The following is a 12,392-nucleotide window of genomic DNA, read 5'->3' as shown; positions in this document are numbered from 1 at the left end:
TTAAACAATCTGAGGGCGTTTCTTTTCACATACAGTATCAACTTGCACCATATTAGCGGTGTTATGTGCAGGCTGTGACCAAATAACGAGGTACAGGCTTTCTCCCACCCCCATGAGGTTCACAGAGGGCCACGCTCTCTGCCCAATCATCCACCACTGTGCCGGAGACAGGCCGCTTAATCCGCAGTGTCATTGTTCTCAAACAACAGTGGAGATTGAAGTGAGCAAATGCACGGCCCGGCGGCATTAAGACTCATTTCCCCCGGGCACAGCAGTCGTCCTGGAGACGCTGTTGCAGGTTTATGGAAAGACTCTCAGGGATTGTGGATTAATCCCCTTGTCTCCTGGCTTTAATTATCCACAGACGCACGGTTTTAGGGAATCTTTTGTACACAACTCTAGGCTGGGATTGAGGACAGGCTATGGAGAAAGGTGATAAACTCATCTAGATACCGAGTGCTGCAATGATACGAAGTACAAACACAGAGACTTGTGTGTTGTAATGTAGATTAAAACCCGGTGAATGTGGCAGATGGCAAGTGATCACCGCAGAGTACAGTGCAGCATCTCTTTCCAAACATTATTCATTACCTAAATGACAACAGCTGCAGCTGTAATACTATTTACTGTGCAGGATAGTTAGGTAATAGTAGAGGGGTTTTTAGCCGCTGTTCTAGTTCAGATGTCCCTCTTTAATTAGAAAAAACACCAAAAGGTTGTTGTTTAGGTGTAAATGCAAATATGTGTATTAGAACTGCAACAATTAATCGATTAGTTGTCAAATATTACACTGTTCGCCAACTAATTTCATATTCCATTAATCGATTTGAGTGTTTTGGGGTTTTTTTGGGCATTTTTAGCCTTTATTTGATAGGACAGACAAGCGTGAAAGGGGGAGAGAGAGAGAGGGAGTGACATGCAGCAAAGGGCCACAGGCTGGAGCTGAACCCGGGCCGCTGCGGCAACAGCCTTGTACATGGGGCGCCTGCTCTACCACTAAGCCACCGACGCCCCGATTTGAGTGTTTTTAAAGGGGGAAAAAAAGCCTCCACTTCCAGTTTCCAGCTTCTTCAATATAAATATCTTCTGGTTTCTTTCCTCCTTTATGACAATAAACTTATTATCTGTGGATTGTTGACAAAAATGACATTTCAGGATGTCATATTGGGGTTTAGTTTACACTAATCAACATTTTTCACCATTTTATAGACCGAACAACTAGTCCATTATTCAAGAAGTTGACAGGTTAATCGACAATGAAAATAATCTAATGAGGCTAAACTAAATATATGACAAAGAAATTTGATAAAATGTTGCGCAGAACATGTTTGATGTGTGATAAGGTCAGAATCCACTGAATTATTTTAATTAATCTCAACCTTCATAATCCTTCTCATCTCAGACTGACCCATCAATCAGTGCACACAGTCAGATTATACATGAGATCTCAATCAAAATAATCCCATTGATTCATGTAATGCCCTAGTCTCGACCTCTGCAGTGTCAAATAAGCCACGACTATTCCCATAAATCTCCTTCTGTGAATACCAGACCACGACATCTGCCACTGAAACCTGCACAAACATCAATACTAAGCCTATACAGACACTAACACCAGCCTATATTTAGAAGGCCAACTCCGCTGTGGGGCCATGGTTTGCTCCTCACTGTGTTTATAGAGATGTTTAGACAGTCTTTTCGCTATACAGGACCTGCTGATGAGGATGTGAAAGCCCGGCCAATATGTAAGCCTGGAATGCATCACAATACCCTGGCGCCGCCTTTCACGGCTTGTGTTTGGTAACAAACGCTGCATTTGAATTCCAATAGAGGCCAATAGCGTATTGCGTTAAGGTGATTACCATCTGATGACAGTGTAAGTATCCCTTTTCAGGTTTCATACTGTACCAGCCCTTTCTGCCAAATGCTGACCAATGTAGTCACTGTGCCTGAAAACACTGTTTAAAACTACACAGAAAAAAATAGGAAAGAAGCAACACCTTTGCAACAAGGATATTGCGACAAAGTGTTTCTAAAAAGGAAAAAAAAACATGATCCTAACTAAGGAATGATGGATTGTATTATGCATGCCTGTTGTCGTGTAAATATGGTCCCTCTCCTCTGTAAAAACAACACCAGCTGTTATTTCTTTAGCCAAATGCTTACCTTGACATTTCCTAACACTGCAATTTGAGCCCAAGGCAGGAGAGGGAAAAAAAAGTCCACTTATCTGCACTCTGCTCATTTCAGAAAGTTAACTAAGGTATGATTAGAAGAGAGATTCTGGCCAAGTCTCAAGCTACAGCCTGAGATTGGAGTAATTATTTCCCAATAAAAGCCTGAAGTCTCATCATAGCCACAGCTGAGATCAAGACCGAGTTACTGTCACCACGCCGCAGCTTCAATCTTATTGGTGAAATGAGAGCGACTTCAGCTGCAAAGGGCACGCAGCAAGAGACTGCCTCCCCTTTAACATTTCACACTCCATCAAGCCCATTAGCAGATTGGATTTCCCAGCTCATCCCTGCCACTGATTACTGATATACACTACTGCCAGTTGAAGCCCCTCTAATGACTCATCAGCTTGCCAGCCATTTGTCTTTTTTAATGTCAACGATACACAGCATTTGAGCTCCTTATAGATGAATAATTCATTGCCACACAGTAGGGATGTTCACCTTTGACAAAACTTATTTTGACCATCTAGACTCATATTTGTGGCTTAGACAGCAGACTTAACACACACTCATGCTGTCTGGTGTGAGGAAAGAGCAGGTTTTCTCAGGACAGATTTCCTAAGCAAAGTTTAAATGGGTTTGTGGATTAACTAAATCTGGAGTCAACCTGCAACACTTTCCATAAATAATAGCTATCTGTACTCACCACAGGTGGAGGGAACAGAAAAATAATTCTTCCAGAGAACAGCAAAGTACCACCGCTGAATTATTTAGAAAAAGCAAACTGTGAATAATGAAGAAGTAACTGTTAAGCTGCTCATTATGGCAGGCTAATTGGGCATCATTCGAGCCATTCAAATGAGCTCTCCCAAAGCATTTGTTGTAAGGCTCCGAACCAAGACTTGGTATTAATGTAATGCAAGATTAGTTATTACTTAGCTCTGACGACAAACATATTGTTCCAACTAATGCATCGAGATCGGCTCCTTAATCACCTGAACCCTGCGGAGAGAGAAGTGGCAGGGGTCCTGTAATGTAAAAAAAAACACCCAGTGTGGGCTCGGCTATACAGCCTGCATTCCATGATAAAGGAAAAGCATCTGCTTAAGTGTTGCTTAAAGGCCCAATCACAAAGTTCAACAGACAGCCCCATCTCATTGCCAGAGCAGGACTGAGGGAGGGAGCATGGTAACGAGTGTCATCTGCTTGGAGCTGCCATTTTCAGACGAACACAACCCGAAAATACAAACTAAACTTTACGATCTTGTGAAAGAAGGCAATTCACAAAAACACCAACCAAGTAAATACACACTAATTAACAAACAGATCAAGTCAACCCATGGGTCTGAGTCATGTTGGTGTTTTTTTGTAGAGGACTGTTTTACATTTAAACATTGTAGAAATGTTTCTATCCTGCACAGAGTGCTGGGTGTAGTTTTAAAAAGTACCAGTACCACTGCTACCAATAGAATATTTCATTCAATGTCTTTTTTCTACTTCTTTCGATAGATATCAAATGAATGGAAGCTTTCAGTTGAATAAAATGCCACCATACTTTTGAATATTTCGGTGGCATGTTGTAGAAGTGTAAATCACAAGTTTCATCGCAACATTAGTTCAATGGACAATTTGATACATGCTGATATCACAAAGTCTACCACGATGTGATTTGATTAGATTCAATTCAGGGGTCTACAATCGATATGAGATGATATCGATAAATATCCTGCATCGTCTTTTTTCTTGGCTGCTTGCTATTGTCTACCTGGTGCTAGGCTGCTAGCAATGTTTGGATGTTTAGGAAGGAGGTGTGCTTGGATGGAAATTGTGACATAGATGTGCCATCGGAATTTCAAAATAAAGGTGTATGTTAAAGTTGACTATATGTACTGACGTTTCACTTTGCATCAATCATATTGTTTGTTGATCATCAAATGGATATATCGATCTAGGTCGATGTACTGTTTGACCCGCAATCTTGACATTGCCAACTCCGTCAACTACCCTGCGCTCCACTTCAACATACCACAGACTGTATGGGTTGTAGCTGCTGTGGAAGTGGGCCAATAGCGTGTCACATTAAATCAAAGAATGCTTTCAGTGATTGGCTGCAAGACAAACTATATAAATTATCTTTTTTTCTGGGTACAAAAAAGATCATATGGACTAATTAGAACTGGGTTATTTTGGCCGATACCTTAAAAATATTGACTACAGATATCCAGTCCTATACACAAGTGACTGTCTATTGAGTAATTATAACGTAGTAGGGTCACAGGGGCCCTTTACAGAGACTGAGTAACACTCCAGTCCAGCTGTCAGATCTTTAATGGCCAAATCACAGTAAAGGTCCAACATCGAGTGGCGAGAGGAATAACACAAGTCGCTGTTGACAGCAGCAAATATTTCGGATGCAGCGAGCAGGTTGTGGAAAACCTTCCAGGCAACCTCGTGAATGGCCTGCACTCACTCACCAGTGCTGGTGTGGCACAGTGCGGCTGCCCTACCATCCACCTTCCCGCCGTGCTTTCCCTTGGCACAAGGTGAATGACCTACAGTCAGTGTGTGAAGTGTTTGAGCCAGTCATAGGAGAGAGCTGGGTGCCCAGATAGACCAGAAAACCACTTGCGTAAGAGAGGACAAGAGAAGACAGGGGGTGTTCAGGTTGCCCTGTCTGCAGCTGAGGCCACAGCAGCACAGAAGCTCAAAAGCATCCCGAGTTCAAACATCAGACAGCACAGACAAACAATGCTGTCGCAGGAGTCTTTGGTGGATTAATATGTTTGCTTCATAAATGAATGCATACGTACATATCAAACCAGTCACTGCTTTCATGATTATCATTTAAGCACAGCAGACAATGAGCGTGACTGGTTCTCATCCATTTTTCATTTTGAAAATGAGTGGATCTAATCTCAGAGGGTTGTTAGAGTCTTAAATGACTTCCTGGGATGCAGCCAAGTTTGGAGTTCTGCAAACTAAGGAATTTTCCACTGGTTAACTTCCTAAATAGATGGCATTACTTCAGTGTTAGTGCACTGCTCGCTTCAATCAATGCACATTTCTATCATGTCTGGTATAGTGATGAGTTATTTAATCCTTTGTAAATGTGAACATTTTTGAGGGATTCCTTTGGCTTAGCTGCGAAGGAGTGGCGCATGTGTTGTGGCAACAAATGAACTTACTGCATTTTAAATAGTCTGAGGAAATCGAATGTATTGGTCACTTCATGGTCAATTAGCCAACTGAGCAGCCAGTACAAATTAGTGGAGTATCACAACAATGCAGGGGTGTAGGTTTTGTTTCAACCTTGTCCCTACACCCAAGAGATATGGGGCATCAAACACTTAGTTTCTTTCATTCTGAAGATTTTTATGCATCAGTTTTTGCCTTTGTCTTTATTTTTGTCTACTTCTGTGCTTTTATTTTGGGGGACAAATGCACATGTTGTAAATATTGAGGGGAACGAGCCCCTTGCACCTATGCATCAATGTGTCATCTTGAATGGGAATCATTATATATCATGACTACCTTCACTTTCAAGATGACGACAGGAGAACAATTTCACACATGTATCCCACCAATCAGTCCTGACATTGAAGAACAGTGTTAACCAAGGACAACCCTACAGAGGACACGAAAGAAATGCACTCCTCGCTGAGCATCAGAAACTTCACACAGCCGTAAGCATTTTCCTGGGCGGAAGCAGCGTGACATAAAAACGCTGACCCTGAGGCCACAGAAAGCGATCAAATAGACTCAGCGCAGTGATGCGCTTGAAAAATGAGGGAAAAAGAGAGGAAAATCAATAATCCAGGAATCATCACCTACTAGTATGGAGTTGACTATTGTGAAAAATCTGTGTATCAACTGAGTGAGGAGTAAAAAGGAGAGCTGAGACATCCTGGACATTTTGCTGCTTAGTAGGAAGGAGAAAAGCAGGTGGGTGTTGGATGAGCTGAAGACTAGGAGGGTTAAAGAGAGTGGGAGTTTGTACTTGTGACCGTCTCCCAACCACCTGTCTGCAGACGTGCCCAGAGGAAACCATAAACAAAACGGCACTCCATCTGAATGACACTTAAAAACTGATTACTAATAATGATAACATCCTCACAAATAAGACAAACGCCATTGCTGACTGGGGGATTATCAAGTGGAAATGTCCCCGATGAGACATTTCTGGTAAATATCAACGATTTCTGGGTAACAAAGAGGAAAAAAACATGTGAAATATAAACACAGTATCTCTGACCCTTGGTTCGTTTACCCTTCGGTGCAAAGGACTCATCCGAACATTGTGTCAATGTCCGTTAATCCATACTAGTGATACATAACAATCTGCTATGACTCAAATCAAACAATGAAGCAACAGGAAGCGACATCTTCGCTGACTTGTACATTGGTTCATCTGCTGCCTAACCTTTGCCGTGTTAATGTCAAGCCACAGCACTCTCTAAAGCACAATCTTTACATCTCTGTCGACACTTAATCTCCTCCTCGGGGGAAAGATAAGGAAAACAGATACCTGACTGAATTGTGTTTTATACACTTGACTGCCACATCAGAAATTGTCAAATGCCAAATCAGTAAGCACTTCCAGGACTTTAGAGGTCACTCTGAGTGAAGCCAACTCTCTGTATCTGTAACCTGAATACTTTCACCAGATGGAAAACACAATCTGTTCAAACTCCCCCAAAGGGATTTGGCAAGACAGTGAGTTCACAGTACACACACACATACACACACATAAAAAACACACACAAAGATTACAGTGACAAGTGTGATATGCTTTTGCCAAATGATGGTAAGAAATGTGCAGGTCTCCCCGCGCAGCAGAAAAGAAGCAGACATATTTATACCTTGGGCCATGAGATAATAGCCAACAGAATTATGTGTGCATAATTCCTAAGCTCCACTGTACTCTCCTCTTTCCCCTCCTCCACTTTGTTTCAGTGGCCGTGTGAACAGCCGGTGGAAAAAACACACACACTATTTGTGCAGTGACAAAAACCAAGCAGAAAGGGAGCAGAAGTCCTAAAAATCAAAGTGCAGGAATCCCTCGTTTGCCCAACAGCTCGGGCTTTTTAATAATACACAGCAGACCGCCTGCAGGAACTACAGGATCACATTTTAAAAAATAAAAGCGCATTTGCCGCAAACAGCAGGCTGTAACTTTTTCAACGAGCACTTAAGCCAAAACTTTTGGAGTCTCGAGAAATGCATTCAGACACTCATCCTGTTTTATTTTCATTCTCACAATCCTTTGCAGCCACTCTCCGAGCTGGGTTATCCCAGGCGACTCAGTGTGTGTGCTTCAAAAAATGTTTCAAACTGCAGAAAACTATGTCACTCAGCACAAAACAAATGCACATAATGTTCTCCCGAGCCTTTTGAAAACTACATCCACCGCTGTCATCTCTCAGAAAAGCGTCTCTCTGGCCCGATCTGTGCAAGCTCCACAAACAGATTCGTGGCATGTTTCTACCTCCACATAAAAAGGTGAATCACACAGCCCGTACTACAGAGGGAGAAAGGGGGAAAATCTCACCAGCTTTACAGGGATCCTTATAGTCGATCGCGTCTGATGTGGCAGTGGGCTCCACATAGTAGCCTGGATCAATCGCGTCCAAATCGATCGCCAATATCACGCCGAGACAGGAGAGGAGACACAAACATCTCGCCGTGAGATCCATTATTGTGGTGGGGGAGACGGCGAAAGGCGAGGGATAAAGGTAAAGGAAGAGAGAGGGACAGAGGGAAAGAGAGAAAGAGAGACAGAAGAGTGAGTGAGAGAAAGAGAGAGAGAGAAAATGGGAGGTTTTTGGGGGAAACGAGATCCCTCCGGAGGGCGGGTTTTAAATCCAGCCTCTCACCGGTGTCTTCTTGGCTCTGGGGGCAGTGATTTCTCTCCTCCAGCCGGAGCTTCGGGCGAGTGCAGAGTCTGCTGCTTGAGAAACTTTGATGATCTGGCAGCTCCACAGGGGCGGTGAAAATGCCCCCATTACTCGGTGATGCCCCTGTGCGTTTTTATTGCTCCCCGGTTGGTCCATCAGGGGTCCTTGAAGAGCACATGAGGGACTATAATTTGCTTCAGCACGTATTATCTCTCTGTGAAGGATGAATATGGTGGTGATAGTTCCCCCTCTGCTATCTCAACAGTCCTCTGTTTATAGTTATGGACCTTAATTCAATATTAAATCGACCAAAGTAAAGCTATCATTAGCTTCCAGGGGCAGGAGCTTGTTTAAAAACGTCCTGGTGGCGTTTTATTTTGGCTCCCATGTTGTCTATAAAAGTTCAGAGGAAGCTGTAGCCTACTCACGTGACATATTTGAGGGTCATTATTTTCTGTATATTTATGCAGTTTAATTAAAGTTATAAACACTTTAACTGCCTCCTCCTCTTGTTTCCCTTTTCTTTTTTCTTTTTTTACCCTTTAACACACCAGAGCGCTCGAGACAGCTTAGCAGCACCGCGCACTGTTTACGCACGCACAATTTTTCACACGTGAGCATTGGACTCCAGCCGCCCACACGCGCTATCACACGCGCGCGCACACACACAAACAAACAAACAGACAGACGGAGGTTGACTGCAATAGGCTTCACCCGCACAGATAAGGAGCCACGGGCAAAATGAAGTGATGAGAGCGCCACCTGTCGGCTGTTTACGGAACAGGACACTGAATGATGGTGAGTGAAAGGTAAACAAACGTGTACAAGGGGTGTACATCATGATAGTCTGAACTAAATAAATAAATAAACAAATAAATAAATAAAATGTAGTTTATTCATGTATTAATTAGAGCAGAAGCTTCTCTGGCAGTGAGGACTTAGGTTCATGATATAACCACAGAAAGCCCACCTGGATTTAAAGCCTACATTTACTTATAATGATAATAGTAATAATAATAATAATAATGATAAAGAATTTCCATAGCATACCACACAAAAATAGACAATCATCCATGTACAAAATATGATATAATCAATGCTATATATATATTTATATGGACAAAATTCAATAAACTGCACCCACAAACAAGCTGCATTTAATTATGACATTAATTAATCATATTTTTTTATATTACTGATTCCTTTGTTTCCATCTTTCCAACACTGTTTATTTTTCTCTGGCACTTTTCCTAACCTCTAGATAAACATCTGTTTGGATATACACCGATCAGCCAAAACATTAAAACCACTGACAGTTGAGTGAATAACTTTGATTATTTTGTCCCATTGCATTGCACTGCTGGGAAACCTTTGGTCCTGGCATTCATGTGGATACCACCTGATATGTTCCACCCACTCAAACACTGCAGCAGACCAAGTACCGGCACATCACAAGAATCCTTGAGCAGATTGGGACCTGGGAAATTTAGAAGCCAGGTTGTCATCTTGAGCTTTTTGTCATGCTCCACAGGCCATTTCTAAACAGGTTTTGTAGTGTGGCATGTTTCTTTTTCTCTGCTGGAGGGCCATTGGGGAGTAGTGTTGCCATGAGGGGGGGTACTTGGTCTGCAACGGTGTTTGAGTGAGTGGAACATGTCAGGTGGTATCCACATGAATGCCAGAACCAAAGTTTTCCCAGTAGAACAATGCATTGGAACAAAATAATCAAAGTTATTGATCAGTGTACAGTCATAGTGCATATAAATAGATTAACTATTCATGTTTTTGTATTCATCTCCCTATACCTGAGTATAATATATTCTATGTACAGTTGGTTATAGTTCAATGCACAAGCACAATCCTGCATATAACCTTTTCTTTAACTTGCACTACTAACGGCATGATCGACATTGCACTGTGCATATTCAGCACGTGTTAGAGTTAAAACTCATAGTCCTAATTTTAGGCTCCATTCAATTGTTCATAATTTTAACAGAACAGAATATCAACCAACAATGGATCCAGCAAGAGAGTAAATGCAGGTATTCCCTGAGTTTCTTCTCAATTTATCTCACTATAGCCAATTTCCTGCCAATAATTACTCACTGTTATTAATTAAGTGAAGATTGCCTCACTAAGCTGAAACCCTCTCTCCAGTCTCACCGGATTCCTCACACATCAACCTAATTTCTGCAGAAAACAACAGAGCTGTGGTGGGGATTGCATGGAGAGACCTCAGATGGATTGCTTGAATATCCACTGCTGCTGCTGCTGATGATGGGAGGCTAAGCCAGCAGCTCTGTTGTTCTGCGTCTGACTGGCATCAGTTATCCTGTCCCTGCCTATTACACACAAAGCCTGGGCTTATATAAGAGGGAGGAGACATGCTCCGCTCTTTATCTTATCAAACTGCTGCCTATGTGTGGAATTTAAGACAGGATGTCAGCTGAGTTGCGTGGGCTGTATTTATGCTGTTGCTGTAAACACGGCAGTGTAACTATCATGCATGAGAGCAAGCGCCTTCATTATATCTTGAATAAGAGGAGTTTCTTCAGCTTGCTCAATACAAGTGTTGAACACACAGGACCAAATATTTAGATTAGCAAACAGGGAACATAGAGTCATAGTGTCTTCAGGCAAATCATTTTTTTATATACTGTGGCAGTTTCAAACAAAAAGTCCATATACAGCAAAGTGATGACACACTGCAGATGGGAAATATTGCCTTATACAGTAGTTTAGTGGATACAAATATAACAGATGCTGTTTATTGTAAACACAAACGGACATGACCTTTCATGTAACTTTCTGAGTATATATGCGTATTATTCAAACTGAGCATTGCACAGGTGCACAGTCAACCCCATATTGTTTGTTACAATATACTGTAGCTTCTGCTGTCACACAGTTATGATCAATACTGGCATTCAATTAGCAGTAAAGTTTAGTTCTTACTAAAACATATTTTAAAGTCTATAATATGGTGAAGTTGTTATGGTGAAAGGAAACTGCTGCACAAAAAGCAATTATTATGATGAAATACTGTTGATGATGTGAATATAATTACTGTGATAAATAATATGTCTAACATTTAAATTTAGTTATTTCACAAATATGGAGATATTCAGAAACATCCTCTAAATGCTTCTCACGCAAGCTCGCATTCCTGTTAATTATACATGTCTCGGCCTATATGATAAATGAGATGATGATAAAAGGATTAAGACTTAATATACATTCAGAAAAAGTTTTTAAAATCTTTTTTCTTTATTTTTTTTTAGCTGAGATATAGGTGTATAGTCAGCACCAAGACTGTCCCTCTGTAGGCTGTACAGCGTTATTACCACAGTCCAGGTAGGCTGCAGTTCATCCTCACAATATAATTTGCTCCCTTGAGGATAACGTGATGTGTTTAATACCTGGCTGTCACAATGTTAAAGGTATAAGAGGAGAGCACAGACTGTAGCATGAAGACCACCACTGCAGTGCAAGCAGAGTGAGTGCTACCCATCTGCGCATAGAGGTTAAGCAACCAGCTCAGCCACGGCCGACAGCGACTGACTGCCTGGCCTTTTCCAACCATCTCGACAGGGGAGCTCTCTGGAGGACGTGAGGCAGGTGTTCTGCATGTTGTGGGGTGGTGTGTTCATCATTGCAGGGGAGGGTACAGTCTCATCAGCAGGCTGCGGCTCCCAGATGCCTCTGGCACAGCACCAGCTTACGTCAGGTGTGTCACCACATGGAAACCTTTCACTGCTGTAAAAGGGCACAGTGGAATTAATGAACTCCAGGAAAATAAGCCTATTTATATTAAAGTCTTACGGACAAAAAAAAAGTGTTAGACACTTGGCTGTAGAACTGACTGACAGCTTCAGAGTGCGTACAATATCTCCAGTAATAATGTGAGGATATTATCAGAAGTGCAGTTCCCTGTTGTACACAGCCTCCTATTTAGATGGATTAAGATAATACTGAGCTGATGAAGTCGTTCTCACTCTGCAGTCATGGCAGATATTTATGTAACTTCCTATTATGACTGTACCTCAAAATATTAAAAAAATATCTGTCCAAATACTTGTGCCTCGAAAATAAGAGGACATCTGTGAAAGCAGCTGTTCTATACAAAGTCCTTGATTAAATTAAGTAAAAGCCGCTGTCCACACCTGAACCTTCAAGGCAGCATCATTTTAAACCATAAGGAACCATATCAGCGTGTCTTTGTTTATATAAACCTCATTATGTGCATTCACTAACTTACAAAGCACATTAAGCCACAACATGCAATGATAAATTGGGTAAAGGATTACCACTTAGGGCAGGT

The 12,392-nt window shown here is 41.8% G+C and overlaps 1 protein-coding gene across 2 annotated transcripts in view; it reads right to left on the bottom strand.

Annotated features, from left to right (window-relative positions):
- bmp1a (bone morphogenetic protein 1a) overlaps positions 1-8,056 on the bottom strand; it is a 38,674-nt gene extending 30,618 nt beyond the window's left edge. The window contains exon 1 of one of the 2 annotated variants that reach the window (XM_050049971.1): positions 7,726-8,056. In XM_050049971.1, the coding sequence (XP_049905928.1) occupies positions 7,726-7,870 (145 nt within the window). In that variant the 5' untranslated portion in view covers positions 7,871-8,056. The remainder of the gene's footprint in view (positions 1-7,725) is intronic. The other variant, XM_050049973.1, reaches the window with a different exon arrangement.
- Between the last annotated feature and the right edge of the window lie 4,336 nt (positions 8,057-12,392).

The sequence above is a fragment of the Epinephelus moara genome, chromosome 8 (genome assembly GCF_006386435.1).
Source record: "Epinephelus moara isolate mb chromosome 8, YSFRI_EMoa_1.0, whole genome shotgun sequence".
In the NCBI taxonomy this organism is placed as follows: domain Eukaryota; kingdom Metazoa; phylum Chordata; class Actinopteri; order Perciformes; family Serranidae; genus Epinephelus; species Epinephelus moara.
Note: the sequence above shows the minus strand (reverse complement) of the source record. Positions and strands in the feature narration are given on the sequence as shown.